Genomic DNA, 18,291 nt, shown 5'->3' on the forward strand with positions numbered 1-18,291 from the left:
TAGTTGCTGTTTGAACCTACAAGGCTTTGTGGCGGCTCGGTTATTCGTGCCCAGCCAGACTGTGGCAGATGACAATAGTTTCTTAAACAAGAAATGCATACTGTTAAGGCCTGTCACACACTCTGGAGGAGTCCTTTACACTGCCGGCCCAAGTTAGGAAAAAAGGTGATTGGGATTCTGCCTCCCAGCGGAGGTGCTCCAGTGAACAGCCCAGCCCTATAGGACACAGGTATCCTAACCATGGCCTCTCCCAGGTAACAGCAGAGTTGTTCCTGTGGCGTGGAAAGTTCAAGAAGAATCCTGGAGCAGCTCTTGTCATGAGTGAGGATGAACTCCCAGCTTCCTTAATCTAGTCCTTAATTTAAGCACGAGATGGATTAGCTCCATCGACAAAGTAATCCGTGGCTGGAAATTCCCATTTTTACCCTACTTTTGATCCTTGTGATCAAACAAATGCTGAGCACCTGGCCGTGCTCCCTGTGGGCATTCAGAAGCACATGCCCCCTCATCGGGTTTTGTTACCTGATGAGTGCATCAGGACGCTCCCCTCAACTGCATTAGCTCCAGGGCTCCGCTTCTGGAGACTTCCCTCTTCCTCCTGGGGACACTCTCGAGGGCAGGACTTATACCAACCGTCACTCAGTGCCTAGAACAGTGCCCTGCAAATCATAGGTTCTTAGGAAACAACTGTGGAACAGATAGTTTGCCTCAGGGGTTCCCTAGAGAGATGACAGAGTCTAAGTACCATATATAAAAGGCACAACCTCTTCTCCTTGGAGCCCAGCTTCCCTGGGATGAAGAATGGAAAAGAATCTCAAAGACTCTGGCCACTGCTCAGAAAAATGGGTCAGGCCCTCCGCCATAGATGTCTCTTATTTGGGCTCTGCCTTCTTTCTGGTCATTGACCCAGGATTCCAACAGGGCAGGAACCCAGGGAGAATGCCACTTATAATACTTTTTCTGACAGCCAGGAGAGGAGATATTCTCTGCTTGGGTCTTCAGAGGCAGCACCTGGCCAAGTGGCAGGCAGCTCTTGTGACAGCTGGTCCCACTGGATGGTCATCCATCCTCTCTGTATGACTGACCCAATGTGAATTTTTTCCAAACTGTTTTTAAAACATCTAATGTGTTGTGAGTAATCAACAATGGAACTGTTAGTTTGCCATTTCTGGGAGGATAGCTTTAACATTGGATCCTTATTAAGTTGTAATCTGGTACTTAAACTGGTAGACAGGCATATTTAAAAAAAAAAAGAAATGCTTATGAAATCTATAACTTCTCCTTAATGTCAAGTGCTTTGAAATATTTATAGATTTTTCAAGTGTTTTTCTTTTAAAATTAAAAAATTTGACACGTGTTAGCATACATTTGTGGATATAGGATGATAATTTGAAACAGGTACATAATATGTGATGATCAAGACAGGGTAATTAGCATTTCTACCTCCTCGAACATTTTAAAAGTGCTTTTCCATCTTAAAAAGTGTAATTATTTCAGATAACAACCTTGAGAGTGTTCATCCTAGGAAAGCTGGGATCTTGTGAGATTGAGCTGGGGCTAGTCCGTCTGCTTCCCACCAGGACCTGAGCTCCTGGTTTATCACTATGGAGCAGTTCAGTGGGTTTTGCTTCCCCACCCCCGGCCACATGCTGAACCAAGTGGGAGTCATCTATTGCTACACAGCAAATCCCCCCACAACTCTGTGGCTAAGACAGCTACAATAATTTGTCGTCCGCTCTGGATTGAATTCTGTCTCCCACACGCACTGTTGAGGCTGCAATCCTCCATGTGACTATATTTGGAGACAGGGCCTATAAAGTGGCAGTTAAGGTTAAACCAGGTCCTAGGATAATCCCTAATTCAAGGGCTGGTGTCCTTGTAAGAAAGGGCAGACCCACGAGGACAGAGTCACACCGAGGAAGGGCTGTGTGAGGGCACAGCAAGGCCTCTGTAGGCGAGGGAGAGAGGCCTAGGGAGAAGCCAAACCTGCCAACCCCTTGATTTTGGACTTTGTGTCAGTCGGCTTAGTATTACCATAGTAAAGTGCCTGACACAGGCTCCCTAGGAAGTAAAGAGAGATCCAGGCTCCGAGTTCTGAAGGTTCAAGTTCAAGATGGGGCAGCTCAAGGTTTGGGTCTCTGATGAGGAGCATGGGAGAAATGGTGTCAGGGAAGGGCCCACATCTCAAGCTGGGAAGCCACCTGGGGACAAAGCCTTTACTTTTGGACCCTTGAGGGACACTCATCCAAACAGAGCAGACCTCCAACTTGCAGAACTGTGGCCCACCAGTGTCTGCTGTTTAAGCTGCCCTGTCTGTGAGTTTCTATACGGTGGCCCTCAGAAACAGACACCTTCTCTCTTATGGTTGCTGTGGGTCAGGAATTCATGTGCTGTCCGGCTGGGTGGTCCTAGCACAGAGTCTCTCATGATGTCTCGCAGACAGGTATGGCTGGGGCTGCGGTCAGCCACAGGCTTGACGGAGGCTGGATGTCCATTCCACTGTGGCTCCCTCCCGGGGCTGGCAAACAGGGGATCTTTCCGGGCCCAGGGAATTTGTTCCTCTCCCTCTGGGCTTTCCTTTACACAATGAAATATCATAACAAGAAACACGATCGCCCTTTATCTTCATCTGTTAGGATTTGGGTAGCATTAAATTCATGAAGTTAAGAATAATGCCACGTGACAGAAATTGTGATGCACAGCTTTGGTCCCCTTTCAGGGACCAAGGATCTTTCCCACCTGTTGGGAATACTGTCAAATAACTGATGGCACTCAGCTATCGGCCCAGATGGCACTTGGCTGAAAGGCCACCTTGCCCAAAGTGAGCTCGCTTCCCAGGTCAGCTGCCATCCACGGATTGGCTGGTGTGGGGGATATGGAGCCAACCCTCTCTGCTGCCTTGGGACAACTCTACTGGGCCAGTCTAGCTTTCGCACCTCTTGTGGGTGTGCTGAGGCCTTTGTTGACATCCACCCTCTGTCCTCTCTCCCGCTCCCTCCTAATCAAACCATGGGACAGTCTTTTCTTAGAGTTTATTTCTTAGGACATGTGCACTGCTAGTGTCCCCTCACAGGAAGAGGGCTCTCAGAGATGTCAAGCACACGCAGGACTCCTCACATACACATACGTCGACCCCAGCCTCTGGGACAGTGTGTACTGGGACCATCGCAGGGTTGAAATCAAGTGATAGGATATGGCAGGTTGTAAAACTGGCCCAGCCCTCCACCTCTTCCTGAATTCATTCCCCCTGCAATATGACTTTGTCACTTCTGCCTTATTTTGTCGGCCAAAGCAAGTCCTAAGGCCAACCCAGACTGAGGGGGAGAGGAGACATTCTCCTTGGCCAGGAGCAGCCCACTGCAGCTGTAGAGAGGAGTTCTGAGCCAAGGCTGCAAGGGGCCTTGTGTGTACTGCCCTCTCTCTTGGGCCCGACACGGTCATGGGAGCGAGTCAAGGCTGGCCTGCTGGAGGTGACACCCTGCAGAACAGGGAAGTCGCCCTGGCCAAGGCCTCTCTGGTCCGGCCAGTCCCTGAACGACCTGGTAGGTGACCACAGATACATGAGGAAGCACAGCCAAGAACAGGAGGGGACCCATCCCAAACTGCTGACCAACCCATAGAATTGTGAATTAAATAAATGGTGGTTGTTTCAAGCTTTGGGGAGGTTTATTTTGAAGCAATAGGAAAAACAAAACAAAACAAAACAAAAACCCGACCTGGTACCCAATCCTGTCAGATGCAGGAATCAGGTGGGCAAGAGAAGGAGGTATGGAGAGTGTGGGCCACCGAAGGCGCCCTGCGCTCTTTCTAACCAGCTCTGGCCTGTCAGACTGCTGCAGGGCTGCTGCCAGCAGCTCCCACCGGCAATAGTCTCAGGCGGCTTGTCCGTGCGTGACCACAGCCATCTCCGCTGGAAGTGCAGTGCCCTCCCCCGGAGCATCCCAGAACAATATGAGAACACAAAGTGTCAGGTTCCTTGCCTCTGGGCAGGACAGTTCCTGGTGTGACTTGTACTCCAGGACTCTCCTGTCACAGGACAGAGGCTGGATGTCAACAGAGACAATATCCTGCCTTAGCCCCTTCCCTTCCCTCTCCTCCTTCTGAGGGGACCCCCTTAAACAGACAAACACATCTGAAAGCCCAGGCCCTGTCTCTCTGCTCCCAGTGACTCTGGCCAAGACTCAGGTCAAGAATGAAAATCCTGAACATGCAGCTCCTTCTGTCCTTGCCCCGCAGGAGAGGCCATGCCACCGCGGAGAGCTCCCACCTCCCAGGAAGCTTGCTCCTATCCTGGCAAGGAGGGCACTCGAGGCTTCCTCTGTACCCCTTCAACTCACTCTTTCCTCTAGTGGTTTGATCTGTTCCTGTTTCTGGGGAGATACCATCACCTCCATTCTTTGGCCATAGGCCCCGCCTTCCCCTTCACATCTAGCTCTGAAGTGGGCACTGGAGCCCTCCACTTCTTTACGCCTTAATCATTCAACCCTGTTACTTGGCTTCTGCTCTTGACCATGCAGTGGCCAGCAAAGTCCTCCTGCCGCGGTCACAGTGATCTCAGTCCTTATGCTCCGCAGACGTCTGCCCTGCAATGTCACCAGCTGCTCCCTGCAAATGGGTGAAGCTGACACACCTTCCCTTTGCTTCTGTAACCTGGACTGTCCACTTTTCAGTCTTTCCCAGGCAACCCAGAATCCTCTCCCTACTGCCCCTTAGAGGTCCACATTTTTCTGGCTCTTTCCACCTACTGTATGCTTCTCTGGCGAATCTCATCCACTCTCACGGCGTCAGTTATCGTTCACACTCAGTGATTTTCCATTCTTCATTTCTAGTTCCGGACTCACGTGTCCAGTTGTCCTTTGAACACTTATGCTTGAGCATTTGTGCCGTGGGCACCTTACTGTACCGCCACCACCCGGACAGACCCGTGCACACATACCTCGCACACACACTCCGTTCGCACTCACAGGCAGAGCCCGCCCCTCTTCTCTGCTCCCCATCGTAGAAGAGGGACCTCCCCTCCATCTGGTTTCCCAGGGCACAGCTTCTGGAATCATCTTGATTCTTCTCTTTCCCCTGGAATGAACCAACCACTTCATTCCAAATCCAACTCCACCCCCTTAATAGCTCCTTCCGCTTTAACACCGTTCCATCTCTTTCCACCTTCCACGGGCCCTGACGGCTTCACGCTTCATCTCATTTGAGCCCCTGTTCTATTCACGTCCAACCTAATTTCCACACCCGGCCAGAGGGAACCATCCTAAAAGGCAAAGCTGATTGCTTCTCTTCCCTGCAGAAAAAAATATTTCTACTGGTTCTGGGATTGGTTCTTCCATGCGCCAAGGTAGGATGCCCCCAGGCTGACAGAGCTCCTTCTTTGTTCAGCTGTGGATACTCACTGACCACCCCCCCCCCTCACATCATGCATGTGCCATTTACCAAACCTTGTTCCTGTCCCATGAGTACATCTCACATGTTTGTCACCCATGCTAGCAGCATTCCTGGCACCTAGCACTTGTTTTGTTAAGTGTTCGCTGAACCCAGAAGTAATCCAGTGAGTGCTATCTACTGAAGACTAATGGCCCCGCCCCCTTTCCAACTTTAGAATAAAACTCACGGGAACCAATTTTAGAAAAATGATCTTCATGGTCAATGTTTACAGAAAGTGTCTTTTTATCCTCAAAGGCAGAGATAAATTATGCTGAATTATTTTTAGGCCTTCAGAAATCTTGAAGCAACTCACATCTTCATCTGTGAAGATTATGTTAGTAGCAAAATTAACAAAATCAGTCAAGCTCCTAAGGAATTTAGCACAAAAACTAAAGGCACCTATGAAATCCAATTGTCAAGGAACACATTTTATATGAACATGAGACCTTCACCCACCCCACTGCCAGGGCTCCAGAGAGCAGAGACCTGGGCAGCACTTGGGCTGCAGAGGCCACGGGCAGAGCCCGGTGAAGGAGCCCTGAGAGGCCCTGGGCCATGGCAGGTACACGTGGGGAATCCAGGGCCTGTGTGATGTCTGGTGTCCAGTGCGGACATCCTCTTCCAATTCTTGAAACATCATCTCAAAACGCAGGTGGGAAGCCTTGGGCAATCACCCTGATTTTCTGACTTGTAAAGTACACAAGCACCATAGCCTTGACGGGATCGGTCTCCTTTTATTGTGGTAAAATACACATAAACCTTACCAGTGAGTCATGTTTAAGTGCATGGTTTGGCGGTACTGAGCATGTTCACACTATCATGAAACCATCACGCCGTCTGTATCCAGACTTGTTTCATTTTCCCAAACGGAAACCTTGTCTCCAGGAAACAACACCCCCACCCCTGCCAGCCCTGGCCACCTGCTGCACTGTCTGTCTCTAGGAAAGTGAAATCCTGCTGCATCTGTGCCCACTGTAGAAGGTCCTCAGGGCTCATGGGTGTCAGCCCATGGTCCAAATTCCTTCCTTTTCAGGGCCTATCAATATTCCATTTTGTACACCCAGCACATCATGTTTACCCATCATGCACTTGGAGGGCTGAACTCCCATCCTGCTGTCACACTCTTGCTGTCAGCTGTGTGCTGGGAACAGAGACATGCTCCACTTGGATGCTGAGTCTGAGACACAGCCAAAGACATAGCCAGCCGGGAAGGACCTACATTTGCCAGCCTCCATCCAGGGCTTCAGGGCTGTGTGAACCACCCAGGTAAGTCATGAAAGTGCAGACCTCAGGCTCTCGTCGCACCATGGGGATGAACCTGGCGGAAGCCGACAGCACTCCCTGGGTTCTGTTTAAACTGGGAAAGCCTCTGGGCTGGTCCCCTGCACAAAGCTGCTGCCAGTGAACAGGCTGCAGCCAGCTCCAATTCAAGTGACAGGGCTTCTGCTGCAGCCAGCGTCCTCGCTCTGCTGGTCATCCCTGGTCATCCCTGGTCAGCGAGGGGAGCCCGTCTTCCCTGCCTTTTCACGGGTCGTTTCCTTTCCTGGCCCTCCGAGGTCCTTGCCCTGCTCTGCTCCGTATCCAGAGCTGCCTGTCCCAGCTTTCCTGCCTCCTATCACCTCCTGCCAGGCTGCCACCCAGGGGGATCTGGTGACACTACCCACTCTCCAGCCCCGGGGGCCTGGGCCCTTGGGAGCCCTTTCTGCTCTGATCTCTAGCAAGTGTCTGCCAAGTGCCCGGGACATCAGCTCTTTCCCATTCTTTCCTTGTCCACACCCAGGAACTCGGGGAGTCCTCCCTCTAGGCCCCTAGCTCTAGGGCAGAGCTTCCAGCAGCACACCACCCTCCACAGAGAGGTCCTGCCCCACGTGTGGCCCCTTCCTTCTCCATGGCACTCACTGCCAGCCCCAGGCTGAGGCTCCGTTCCTCTAGAGAAGGTCATCCCCTCATTGGAACCCAGGCTCAGGGGCTGGTGCGCTGCTCCCAGGCCTGGGTGTCTGCCCTCCCCGCCCCTGCAGTGGGCTGGGGCTCTGCTGGCATCCCCGCCTCCTGCTCGAGCGGGCTCACCTGAGTGCTCTTCCGCTGCCATCAAGAGTGTGAGCTCCCGAGGGCAGAAACCGTGCAGTGCAGCCCGACTCTCGCCACTTAGATCAACACTGTGCTGAGCACACGGTTAATCAAGTCGCAGTTGAATGAACAACAAGAATGGTGACGGTGCGTTCCTGCCTGGCAAACACATCTTTCCCCAAAGATAACAACATTACCGGTGGAATTGTGGCCGATAAGATGTGTTGACCTTCTAACCCCCAGTACCTGTGACTTTGATCTTATTTAAATAATGTTTTTGTAGATGAAATTGGGTTGAGGTGACGTCATTAGGTGGGCCCTAATCCAACATGACTGGTGTCCTCATAAGAGGAGAAAAAGTGGACACACAGACACAGAGGGAAGATGGCCCTGGGAAGATGCAGGTGGGGGCTGTAAAGGTGCCACCATAAGCTAAGGAACACCAAGACTGCCTGAGTCGCCGGGGCTGGTGGGGAGTGTGCCCTGCTGCAACCTTGGTTCTGGGCTTCAGAACTGTGAGACCACACATTTCGGCTGCTTGAAGCCACCCAGTTGTGGCACAGTTATCTCTCCATATCCACAGGTGCACCAACCATAGGTTGAAAATATTTGAAAAATATTGCATCTGTACAGAATGTTGCAGACTCCTCTGGCCACTATCCCTGAACAACAGAACAGGACAACGATTTGCACAGCATTTACGTGGTATCAGCGATAAAGAGTAATCTAGAGACAACTAAGGACACAGGCAGAGGTGCACAGGTGCTGTGCAGATACTACCCCTCTCCACAGGAGGGACTTGAGCGTCAGAGGATTTTGGTGTCTTCAGTGGGTCCTCAAACCTCTCTGTGGATATGGAGGGAGGTCTGTACTTTGCTACAGCAGCCCCAGGAAACCCACAGTGGTGGCTTCCATCCACGTAGGTGGACTTTAGTGGTGCTTCTTGGCTCCTTGCTGGGCACAGTGGGTCTCTGGTGTCCACCCTGAGCTACACAGGCTGCAGCAGGTAGGGTCTCTGTGCTCAGGGATGCATCTGGGTTGACATGGAGAAGGTGTAAGGGAAGCCACCCTGTGCCCCTCCTTCTCAGCGAGTCCTCTGAAGGCCACAAGGACAGCCCTTACCCACTCCATGCTGAGAAGTTCCCTTTCCAAGAGGGCAACCCGAGTCAGATGGTGTCAGACTTTAAATCGTATCGCTCTAGAATATAATCCCCCTACCTTTGGTTTTGATTTGCTTTGACTCTGACGCTTTATTTTAGTATCTTAGTCAAGGTAAATTCAAGTAAAGCTTTCAAGGGTGATTTTTAAGAACTGAGAGGAACAGAAAACTTTTCCTGGCCACGTCTCCAATGGAGCAGACTTACCCTTTCTTGAGTTTCCATGTGCCTACTGGACCCTCACCGGTTCTGTGACTTACCATAAAAGAAGTCACAAACGCCAGCCTTGCACGCTCTCAGTCTTGGCTGCGAGCCAGACTGACCAGCGTGGGGAAAGCCACCAGCCTGTCCTTCTTGACACCCCAGCCCTCCCTCCGGAGAAGAGCCCAGACTTACGGTTCTGGAGGGAGCGTGGTGTGTGGGTGAGGCCAGGGGGGGCCTGGAGGGACTCTGGAAGGCCAGGCAGAACCGCTGGCCGGTGTCCGGGGGAGAAGAGGAGGCATAGATGCGGTTTTCCAAGCGCTCTGGCTCTTGCTTGTAGGACTCGAGGGGAAAGGTGTGCTGCTTGGTCACTTGGGTGGGTGTCGATGGAGAAGAGGAGACGCTGGAGGCTGTGGGGAGCAGGCGACAGAGGCCATTAGGAGTGTGGCCCAGGAGGAGGCAGAGCAGGCCCTTCTGCTCCCAAGTGCCAAGACCCTCCGTTGGCAAAACCTGCATCATTAAGTTCTGATACGAGAGAAGAGCACTGGCGAACCCTTTGCTAGTCTCTTGGAACCGCTGGGTCTAGAAACGCCCTCACCACCCATGCTGGGCTTGGGCGGCTCCCTCTTGTGGGGCTGTGGTCCTGCCGTCACGGGGAGGGGGTGCAGGCTTCCCCAGCTCTCTCCTTCCACTCAGGTACCCGCCCTCCTCGCCTCCCGTACCACAAGCGGAGAGATGTGGCCGATTGATTGAGGCGGCTCATAGGGAAGTTCACAAAATGTTCAGTAGAGAGCAAGGTCAATGTTGGCAGGAGTCACATGACAGAGTCACAAAGAACCACAGGAGGCATGCGCCAATGAGATGTGTGCACCTCTGAGAGGACACAGCACGGTGTCAGTGCGCTGTGAACCCGAGAAGACTTTGGGGAGGAAGCGTGGCTGGAAAGGGGCCTTGAAAAGCGAAGATCTAGAGGGATAGGAATAGGGAGGAGAAGGGTGGGGGGAGGCAATGGGATCAATAAGGAATTGCAGGGAGCCTGGGGACAGGAATCTGCCAGGAGTAAACGGTGTCCCCTTCAGCAGGCCTCCAGCTCTCCGGGGGCCTGTCTATAGCAGGCATCCATTGCTCACATCCAGTTGATGTAACAACATCACAGTTCTGGGTTGAACTGTGATCCTAGAAAGATACACTGAAGTCCTAATCCCTGGTACCTGTGGATGTGACCTCACCTAGAAGTAGAGTTTCTGCAGATATTTCTCATATTTTATAGTTAAGCCCATAAAATGTTAAAGTAAAATTTAAATTATGGAAGTCAAGCCAAAGATGTCAACAGGCATGGCCCAAGGGCCTCCCTGTGCAACTGTGGCCTTGACAAGGATGGGTCAACCACGGAGTCCTACACCAGCTCCCATGGTCCCAACTTCTGCCCAGACCTGGACCCATGTGCACCCGCTTGGCTGCCATCCCCCTTTCCCCTAGAGGGCTCTGTCAGCAAACGATGGTTCCACACTCAAACCGACACAGCAAGACCCCTCCCCAGCAGGCTCCACCCCTGTCTTTGGGCCAGGGTACCTGCCCACACCCTTCAGCCCCCACAGCACCCCTTGTCCTGGTGCAGGGAAGGGGTTGGGCAAGTCCACGGCCCTGTATTGGGGGAAGGTTTGGGTCCTCTCTCTTTCTCCATGCCGAGTTGGGGAGCTTTGGAGGGGACCTATTTAAAGGAGCGTCCTTCTAGGGAATCCTATGTAAGGTGGAGCAATGCCAAATATCGGGAACACAGGAGGTCTCTAACTCTCTTGAAAAATACAAGACTTTCCCCAATGGTCTAGAGAAGCAAGCCCTGTTCTGTTCCTCCACCCCCCCTTTTGTACTGGGGACGGAACATGGGGTCTCACCCATGCTGGGGAAGTGGTCTCCCGTGGAGTTCCATTCTGCACTGAGGATGGACATGGGTGCTTTCCACAGGGGCCAAGGATTTAGAGGTCCCTGGGGCCAGCCCCTTTCTCTACACAGGAAGATCCCGAAGATCCCGGCCCCTGAGCTGCCACAGCAGGGAGTGATGGCAGAGAAGACTCTGCCCCTCCCCCATTCTGCACACCCTGTGGGGTGGAGGGAGTGCGAGGGGGGAAGAAGAGAGGGAGATCTGCTCCAGCTCAGTGTGCATGATGGGGGGCCTGGTGTGGCAGGAGGGCCACGGAAGGGAGCCCTGCCCATTGGCCTTCCCTGGGCCAGGCCCCAGCTGGGGGGCACCAGCGCCCCCTGTGATGCCCACAGAGCTATGAAGAATGTTGACTTTGGCCAAGGCAGGGGTGCCCGGGCCTTTCAGAGGGCTCTGCTGGAGGCCAGGGCAGAAGGCTTCTGGTTGCTTTGTTTGCAGAGCAGGCCAATGGGGCCTCAGACCTCCGGGGGCAGCGGCTGTCCTTCAAGGACCTTGCAGACAGAGCCCTCAGCAGGGGCACCATCCTGGTCCCTCCCAGTGTGGAAGAACTGGCTGGTTCCAAGAAAGTTCTGATCCTCGCTCTCTCAACTGACACCTCCACTGGACAGACAGCCCCTTCCTTGGCGCTCCCTGTGGGCAGTTGTGCGGAATGTGATGGGGCAGACAGAACAGGAAGGGTCAGGTGTGTGGGCCACAGAAACCTCTGCCACCACCTGCTCCAGCCAACTGCAACAGCAGCTCAGGACCCTAGGATTTTCATGTGTAGAGAAAGGGGCCCCTGTGGAAAGCACCCATGTCCATCCTCAGGCAGGGAAGTCCAACCTCCCTCCTGCTCTGCTGCCATCTCTCCAGGCCCCGCTCAGACCTTCTGGCCCAAACCACGCCCAGGCGGACACATCCAGAGCCCTGGTGGGATGCGCCTCGCCTCCGAGGAGGCCGGCGTTCTGTCAACACCCATCAGAGCTGCAAACGCAGGTTCTGTTCCACAGCGTCTTCCCCTGCTGTGCTGCATTCTTGCCAGGAAGTGCACATTACCATGGGGTGCTCAAAAGCAGAGCCTGGAGACCCAGCTCCTCCTGGAGAGAAGAGGTTAAAGAAATCACGGCCCCTCCTCATGGCAGGAGAGGTCCCATGGGAACGTGACAAGCCTCCTTGTCCTCTCCCTGAGAGACAGAGAGGTAGGAGGCGTCCCTAGAGAATGACGCTGTTTGTAGAGTCAAAGGAGGGACGGAGGAGTTCCTGCAAGTGCTCACATCCTGCCTGTCTGCAGGTGCCAACAGCAGCATCCCTGGAACCATCCAGAGGCACTGGCTGTCTCCAGGAACACCTTCCCTGTTTTACACACTGACACCCGGGGTCTGCGGTTTCTGTTCTGAAAGTGACTTTTTCCAGCCACTGCTTTACAACTGAGCAGAGGGCCAACGCCCCGCCCCCCAGATGCCCACATCTCAGAGCATGCCTGCCTCCTGCTGGAGCCCCCAGCTCTGCACGCGCCCAGGGAGCTCACTGCTGTTCCACAAGCGGGTCCGCCCTCCCTCCCTCTCTCGTTCTACAGCTCTGTCTGTCTGCTGTCTGTCTGTCTGTGAGAAGATATCCCATTTACGACATTCTCGGGGAAAGAGCCAGTTACTGCCTTCAAGGGACTTTGCCGCTGGAGAGAATGCGTTCGCTCTTTGGGTATGAGATGGTCCTTTGCCAGCATGAATAATTTAAAGAGAACGGGACCAAGGAGCCTCCCCGAGAGGGCTCTCTAAGCATAGCCGAGGTCTCTGCCTCTCCTCCTGTCCCTGTGAGCGCGGGAAAGATCCTACCTGTCCTGAGTGAGGAAGAGAGAAGGTGGGGTGAGGTGGGGAGCGGAACCTGGCTGGCCCCCGCAGGAGGAGGAGCAGAGAGGGGTCTTCCACCAGGGGGTGGGACGCGGCTCCCGGTAGGGCTGGACGAGCCTCCACCCTCAGAGAAGCTCCTCTTCCAAGCTCACGAGGTGCTCCCCAGACCCCTTCCTGCCTCTGCCTTGCCCCCTCCAGGGCCATGACTCCTGTGGGGAAACATGACACTGGACTAGAGAGGGTCAGCACTGGTCAGCTTCCCATCACCGTGACCACGCCCGAGAGGACCATCTCAGTAAGGCTCAGACTCTCAGGAAGAGTCTCGGGGTTTTGAAGGGTTCGTTTGTGATGGGTTGGCCCTTTTGCTTGGCACCTGTGGCTTAAGGAGGAGTGTATGGCAGAGACAAAAGAGAGAAGCGGAAGAGACGAGAGTCCCACAATCCCCTTGGAGGGCACAACCCCAGTGACTGGACGGCCTCCTCCTGGGCCCACCTCTTAAAGTCTTCTGCACCTTCCGGTAGCACCCAGGTGGGGACCAAGCCTTTCACACACAGGTTGTTGGGGGAACCTTCCAGTTCTCGCTAGCAGAGGGAGAAGGGAAATTTGTCGGGGGAAGGGACAGGTAAAATGTCAGACCCAGGCAGGCTCAGACATATTTGCGTGAGGAATGTGTGATGAATTTAGGGGGACAGGTAAGAACCTTCCTGGAACCAGGGATCGAAATATCTTCAGGAGGGGCAGAGCCCTGCGGTGCCAGGCAAGCGCTCTCACACATTCTTGCTCCATCTGCACCCCTGTCCCCCACTGTACTGACCGAGAAACTGGTGGTCAGAGAAGTTCCATTAATTACCCACAGTCCTTAGCAGGCAAGTAGCAGAGCCCTCACCTGGACTCCACTCTCCTGACTCCAAATCCCAAACTCTTCTTACCACCATTAAACTGGGATATTGCCAAGAGAAAGAATGCAAAGGTTTAAAGTCACATCTCAGCTGGGTGAATCCCTCTTCAGAAAGCGGCTCCACAAGCCAATACGAAGAAGAGCTGGGGAGGCCCTGGGAGCCCCAAAGGGCAGTAAAAGGTGCCGTGGAAGGGAGGGGGCACTGAGGGGAGAGAGTGGGCTTGAGACCCTGCTGCTTCCAGTGCAGGAGTGGCCACGGCAGGCAGGACAGGCTTCCTACATGTTGGCCAGAAGGCAGAGACAGATCAAGTGGGGGCTGTTCACGCATGTGGACACTATCTTTTCATTAGGAGGAAGTTGTCCTAGGAAAGGACTGTGGGGCAGGTGAGAATCATATTCCTGAGCTTTTTTCTGTTTTAAATATTGGTGTCATGGTTAATAAATAAAGGGGAAAGTGGGGTGATACTGCTACAAGTTCCCCATAACTTTTAACTAGACCAGCTCATTCCTTCATGGTGGGGGGAACTGTCAACTCAACTCCTGGGCAAGCTGTGTGTCTGCTCAGCAGGTGCCCAGGGCCAAGCTTGGTGCAGGTGCAGAAGAGGGATCCCACTGAGGTGAACTGGACCAAGCCCCACCCTTCTGTGCCACTGGAGAAAATGGGACAAGAACAAAACTAAAAGCAGACCCAGCACCACAATGCAATAGCACTGATGTCAAGCGCACCCACACCGGGGCAGGAGGGAGAGCTACGTCTGGGTGTGAGGTCTCCAGGTGTCTCCGTGAGCCTCTCACAGCCCAGAGGCCGGGAGGCTCACGGAGACTCCCGGAGGAGCTTGGCCTCCACCCAGCACTGGCCCCAGCAGGACTGAGCTTGGCCTCCACCCAGCACTGGCCCCAGCAGGACTGGGCAGCAGCAACGGTAACCTAAGAAGGCTCTTGGGACAGGCAGGTTCCCCCACTCGGTTTCTTCCAAGAAGGCGCCCCCCCTCCTCTGCTGCTTGAGGACTTTGTGCAGGGCTGCCGTCAGCCTGGGGGTGGACAATGCTTTGATTCTCCCGGCTGCGCAAGGTCCTGTGAATAGGCCCAGTGAGTGAACAGAAACTGCCCCTGGCAGCCGCACAGAACACCATGCAAGTGGCTCCAGACACCAGGGAGCCATGAGCTGGTGACTTCACAGGGCCTGGCTGGCCGTGCTGGCAGGAGCTGCGTCTGGATAAAAGGGGGAGGAGAAGGGAGGACAGAGGTGCCACTGGACAGAAGTGAAGCCAGCCTGGAGACAGAGAGGCCTGCAGGGGGAAAGAGAGGCCTGGATTTCAGAAGCCCCAAGCTTGGAGCCTGGCTCGACCACTAACTGGACATAGGCCCCTGAGCAAACCAACCCCTTGCCTTGGGAAAAAAAGGAGCCAGGTAGACCAGATGGTCACCCGGGTGTGCCGGGGCCCCTCTGCTGTGTGAATGGAAGGAGCCGGAGCCAGCGGCCGCGGCAGGCTTCTCACGCTCCTCACGCACACAGGCCGGAGCGAGAAGGAAGGAGGACAAGCCGCACTTTTCTGACTGTTGTTCCCAGGGGCAAGGGGAAGAGACTCCAGCTCGCCCTGGGGTGGGGGTTGTTTATATGGGGTTTAAACTGCCAACCACTCATCACAGAGATGAGAGGGTTGGTGCTCTCAGTTGGAAAGGATAATGACAGGAGCCATCGAGGGGATGGTGCCATGAGAGGTGACAGACAAAAGTGCCACAGCCAGAGAGAGAGTGCAATCCTTGCTGTGCCACAGTTCAGAAGGGACTTTAACTGCCAGACACAGAATCATCGTGCGGTGTGTGTAAAGCTGGGCTCCAGGTGGGTGTGGCAGCACAAATAGCCACTCGCTGTGTCTGCGCAGGAGCAAATGCTCCACGTCCACCTTCAACCTTTGGCTTCCCTGCTGCCCTTCTGCCTGGCTATCCCCTGCTCCTACCACACTGGCCCTCACCCTTTCATTCTTTGCCATCTCTGCCAGCTTGGTGTCCTAGGGACCGCCTGTGGATGCTGCAGCGGGGACTTCCCGGGGCGCAGCTCCAGCATGGCTTTGGGCTGGAGATGGGAGGGGCGTATGTGAAGCTCACCCCTTCCCACCCGCACCCACCTGCCTGGCCTCCAGCAACAGCTCTCTCCCTTGACTCTCAGGCCTGGGTGGTATAGACTCCTGCTGCTGCTTGTCCTGGGCTTAAGCCTTGGCATCTCTTCCTGTTGGCTCCTGAAATCCTGCCCACAGCTGCATGAAAAGTCCCTTCAGAGTCCCAGCTGGAGGGACACAACCTCCAGCCTGCACTCCTGACCCAGGATGAGGACTGCCCAGGGAAGGGGAAGAACTGAGCTCTGCAGCCAGCAAACCTGGGTGTGACCCTCGGCGCTCCACCCCCGAGCAGTGTGGTCTTGGATGGGTTAGCCCCAGTTCAGCATCTCAGGTCCAAATGTCAGAAGCAGAAGACTCTACAACCCTAAGTGGTGGAGTATGTGCCCAATACCTGTAGGTGCCCAATCCAGCGACAGCAGATGCCATCTGATGGGGAAAGACCCTGTTGGCAGAAACCCAAGTCCACTTAGCTAATTCTGGCCACTGGCCTTACTCAGGGCAGGAGATTGCCACCCTGAAGTTCAATGTGGAACTCATCTCCAGCCAACTCCAGACCTGTGGTCCCTGGGCTATGGCGCTATGATGGATGGTAGATAGCAACCAGCCTCTTTGGCAGGTTGGAGGTCTCTGGACAGTCCAGGGCCCAGTGCTCATTCAGCCCACCCAAGACAGGGTCAACCAAGATGCAATTTGGAGGTCCTTCTTTGGGGGGGGGGGGTGTCAAGGGCAAGTCAAGGTCATTAACTGGCTTTCCATCACTGGTGGTTTCAGCAATTTGGAAAGCTGCAGCTCCTGAAGGCCGGTACCATGGGCCGCACATCAGCTCACTCAACAGCCTTGGCCTGGGTATGACATCACATCAACACTCAGGTCAATCAGTCCACGCGCTCCGTAGTCCAGGGAAGGCTACCTCTTCTGATGCAGGACATCCTCCTACGGGGACTTCACTTAATTCTTTCTCTTCAGCTCATAATGTGAGTCCTTGGGACACTGTTCAAGACCACTTCTCTGTCACCTGCTTCAGTGGGCTACATTCCAGGAGACCATGGCCACTCTATCTGCCACGCCACCGAGCCACAGAATGCACACTGGGGAAGGAGCCAGGCCCACTGTGGAGGGCAAACATTTTGTCTCTGTGACCTTTTTAACACTCTTAAAAAATATGTTATTTGTTTTAATGAGTAACAAGCTTATTATTATTATTGTTAAATTCATTTATATTTTTAAATGTTCTCAGTTTTAGTTTCTTTTTCTTTTTGGTACTGGGGATTGAACCCAGGGGTGCTTAACCACGGAGCTACATCCCCAGCCCTTTTTTATTTTGAGACAGGATCTTGCTAAGTTGCTGAGGTTGGCTTTGAACCTGCGATCCTCCTGCCTCAGCCTCTGGAGCTGCTGGGATTGTAGACATGTGCCACCATTCCTGGCCCCCAGTGCATTTTAATAACAAACTAAAATAACGGTGTTTATAATAATAATTTATAATAATGGTGTTCCACCCTCTCCAAAGTCCTATTAGTGACTTCTGTGATATTGGGCCCTTGAGTGTGCCCATGGGCTCCGTAATGGTGGCTGTGCTATTTCCTGCAGGATCCCTGAGGACCACACTCTGTTCACCTCCTGTCAGATGTTAGGGTACCCCCCTGAGGGCAGAGGTCGCAGGACTGGGGGTGCTCCAGGGCTGATCAGCAGATTGTTCTAGGTCACAAAGTGCCTCCTCAGCCCCACCAGCTGGGGTGGAGAGTGGGGTCAGGCACACTTGGAGGGAGGGGTTTGGGTGGGAGCCAGGTTCTGTCCAGACGGCAAGTCTCAAGGGCCCCAGGGCACATTGATGTGGCACAGGCTGCAGGTGCTGAGGCCACCTAAGCAGCTGCTGTGCCTTGTCTGTGAATTCCAAGGGAATAGAGGTCACCACTCTCTGCCCAGCACACTGAATTGCCCAGCCAGTGCTTGATCTGGAGTGGTCCACAGGTTCAACAGGGCAGGCTATTCAAGACAGAGGTCCCGCGAAGGGAACAAGCTGAGGGGGGGCTCTGAGGGGGTCCCTTGGCGCTTTCCTCCCTGTGCTGCCGTCCAGCACAGCCAGGGAGCTTGGAAAGTCACATGTGGTCTTAGTCCTGTGTCGTCAGGACACTTGGGTCAAAAACCAGGTGAATGTCAGGCTTGATCTTGAGGTCTGAGCTTTGGGAAGTTTCTAGGCCTTCTTGGTTTTAAGGAACCAGTCATGTCCGGCTGAAGCTTGACTTAGGGAGAACTAGGCTTCTTGGGTCTTGGTGGCCTGAGACTTCACCAGGAGTGAACCTAAGCAGCCATTTGTTCTTGGGGAGGGTTTTGCTGACCCACGTCGGGTACGTGTGTGGTCTGGGTTTATCCCAGGCCATGACAATCTGCTCTGAGGCTCTGGGTGGAAGATCCCTGAAGAGTCCCTATATTTTTCCCTTGAACTTTGAAAATCTTTTCTGCTTCCATTCCCCGAGGGAAGGTTTTGCTCAAAAACTTTGGTCTAGGAAGTCCTCACTCTCCATCCCCACAGAGTTCAACCCAACATGCTGAGCAGAGAATATCTGAGCCACAGGCATGGTCAAGACACACTCAGTTCAGAGTTCCCAGGCCTGGCTGGGCACAATAATCAATGGAGCTTTGAGAATCCACGTTC

The 18,291-nt window shown here is 53.8% G+C and overlaps 1 protein-coding gene and 1 long non-coding RNA gene across 7 annotated transcripts in view; one reads left to right on the forward strand and one right to left on the reverse strand.

Moving 5' to 3' along the window:
* PRKAG2 (protein kinase AMP-activated non-catalytic subunit gamma 2) overlaps window positions 1-18,291 on the reverse strand; it is a 268,473-nt gene that overhangs the window by 83,806 nt on the left and 166,376 nt on the right. For all 6 annotated transcript variants that reach the window (XM_081283035.1, XM_081283031.1, XM_081283033.1 and 3 more), the window contains one exon: window positions 9,048-9,262. In XM_081283035.1, the coding sequence (XP_081139161.1) occupies window positions 9,048-9,262 (215 nt within the window). The remainder of the gene's footprint in view (window positions 1-9,047; window positions 9,263-18,291) is intronic.
* On the forward strand, window positions 14,535-16,867 carry LOC308645865. Its single transcript, XR_014021286.1, has 2 exons — window positions 14,535-15,896; window positions 16,407-16,867. It is a non-coding gene; the product is annotated as an uncharacterized lncRNA (long non-coding RNA).

The sequence above is a fragment of the Spermophilus citellus genome (assembly GCF_964194105.1).
Source record: "Spermophilus citellus genome assembly, chromosome: 3".
Lineage (NCBI taxonomy): Eukaryota > Metazoa > Chordata > Mammalia > Rodentia > Sciuridae > Spermophilus > Spermophilus citellus.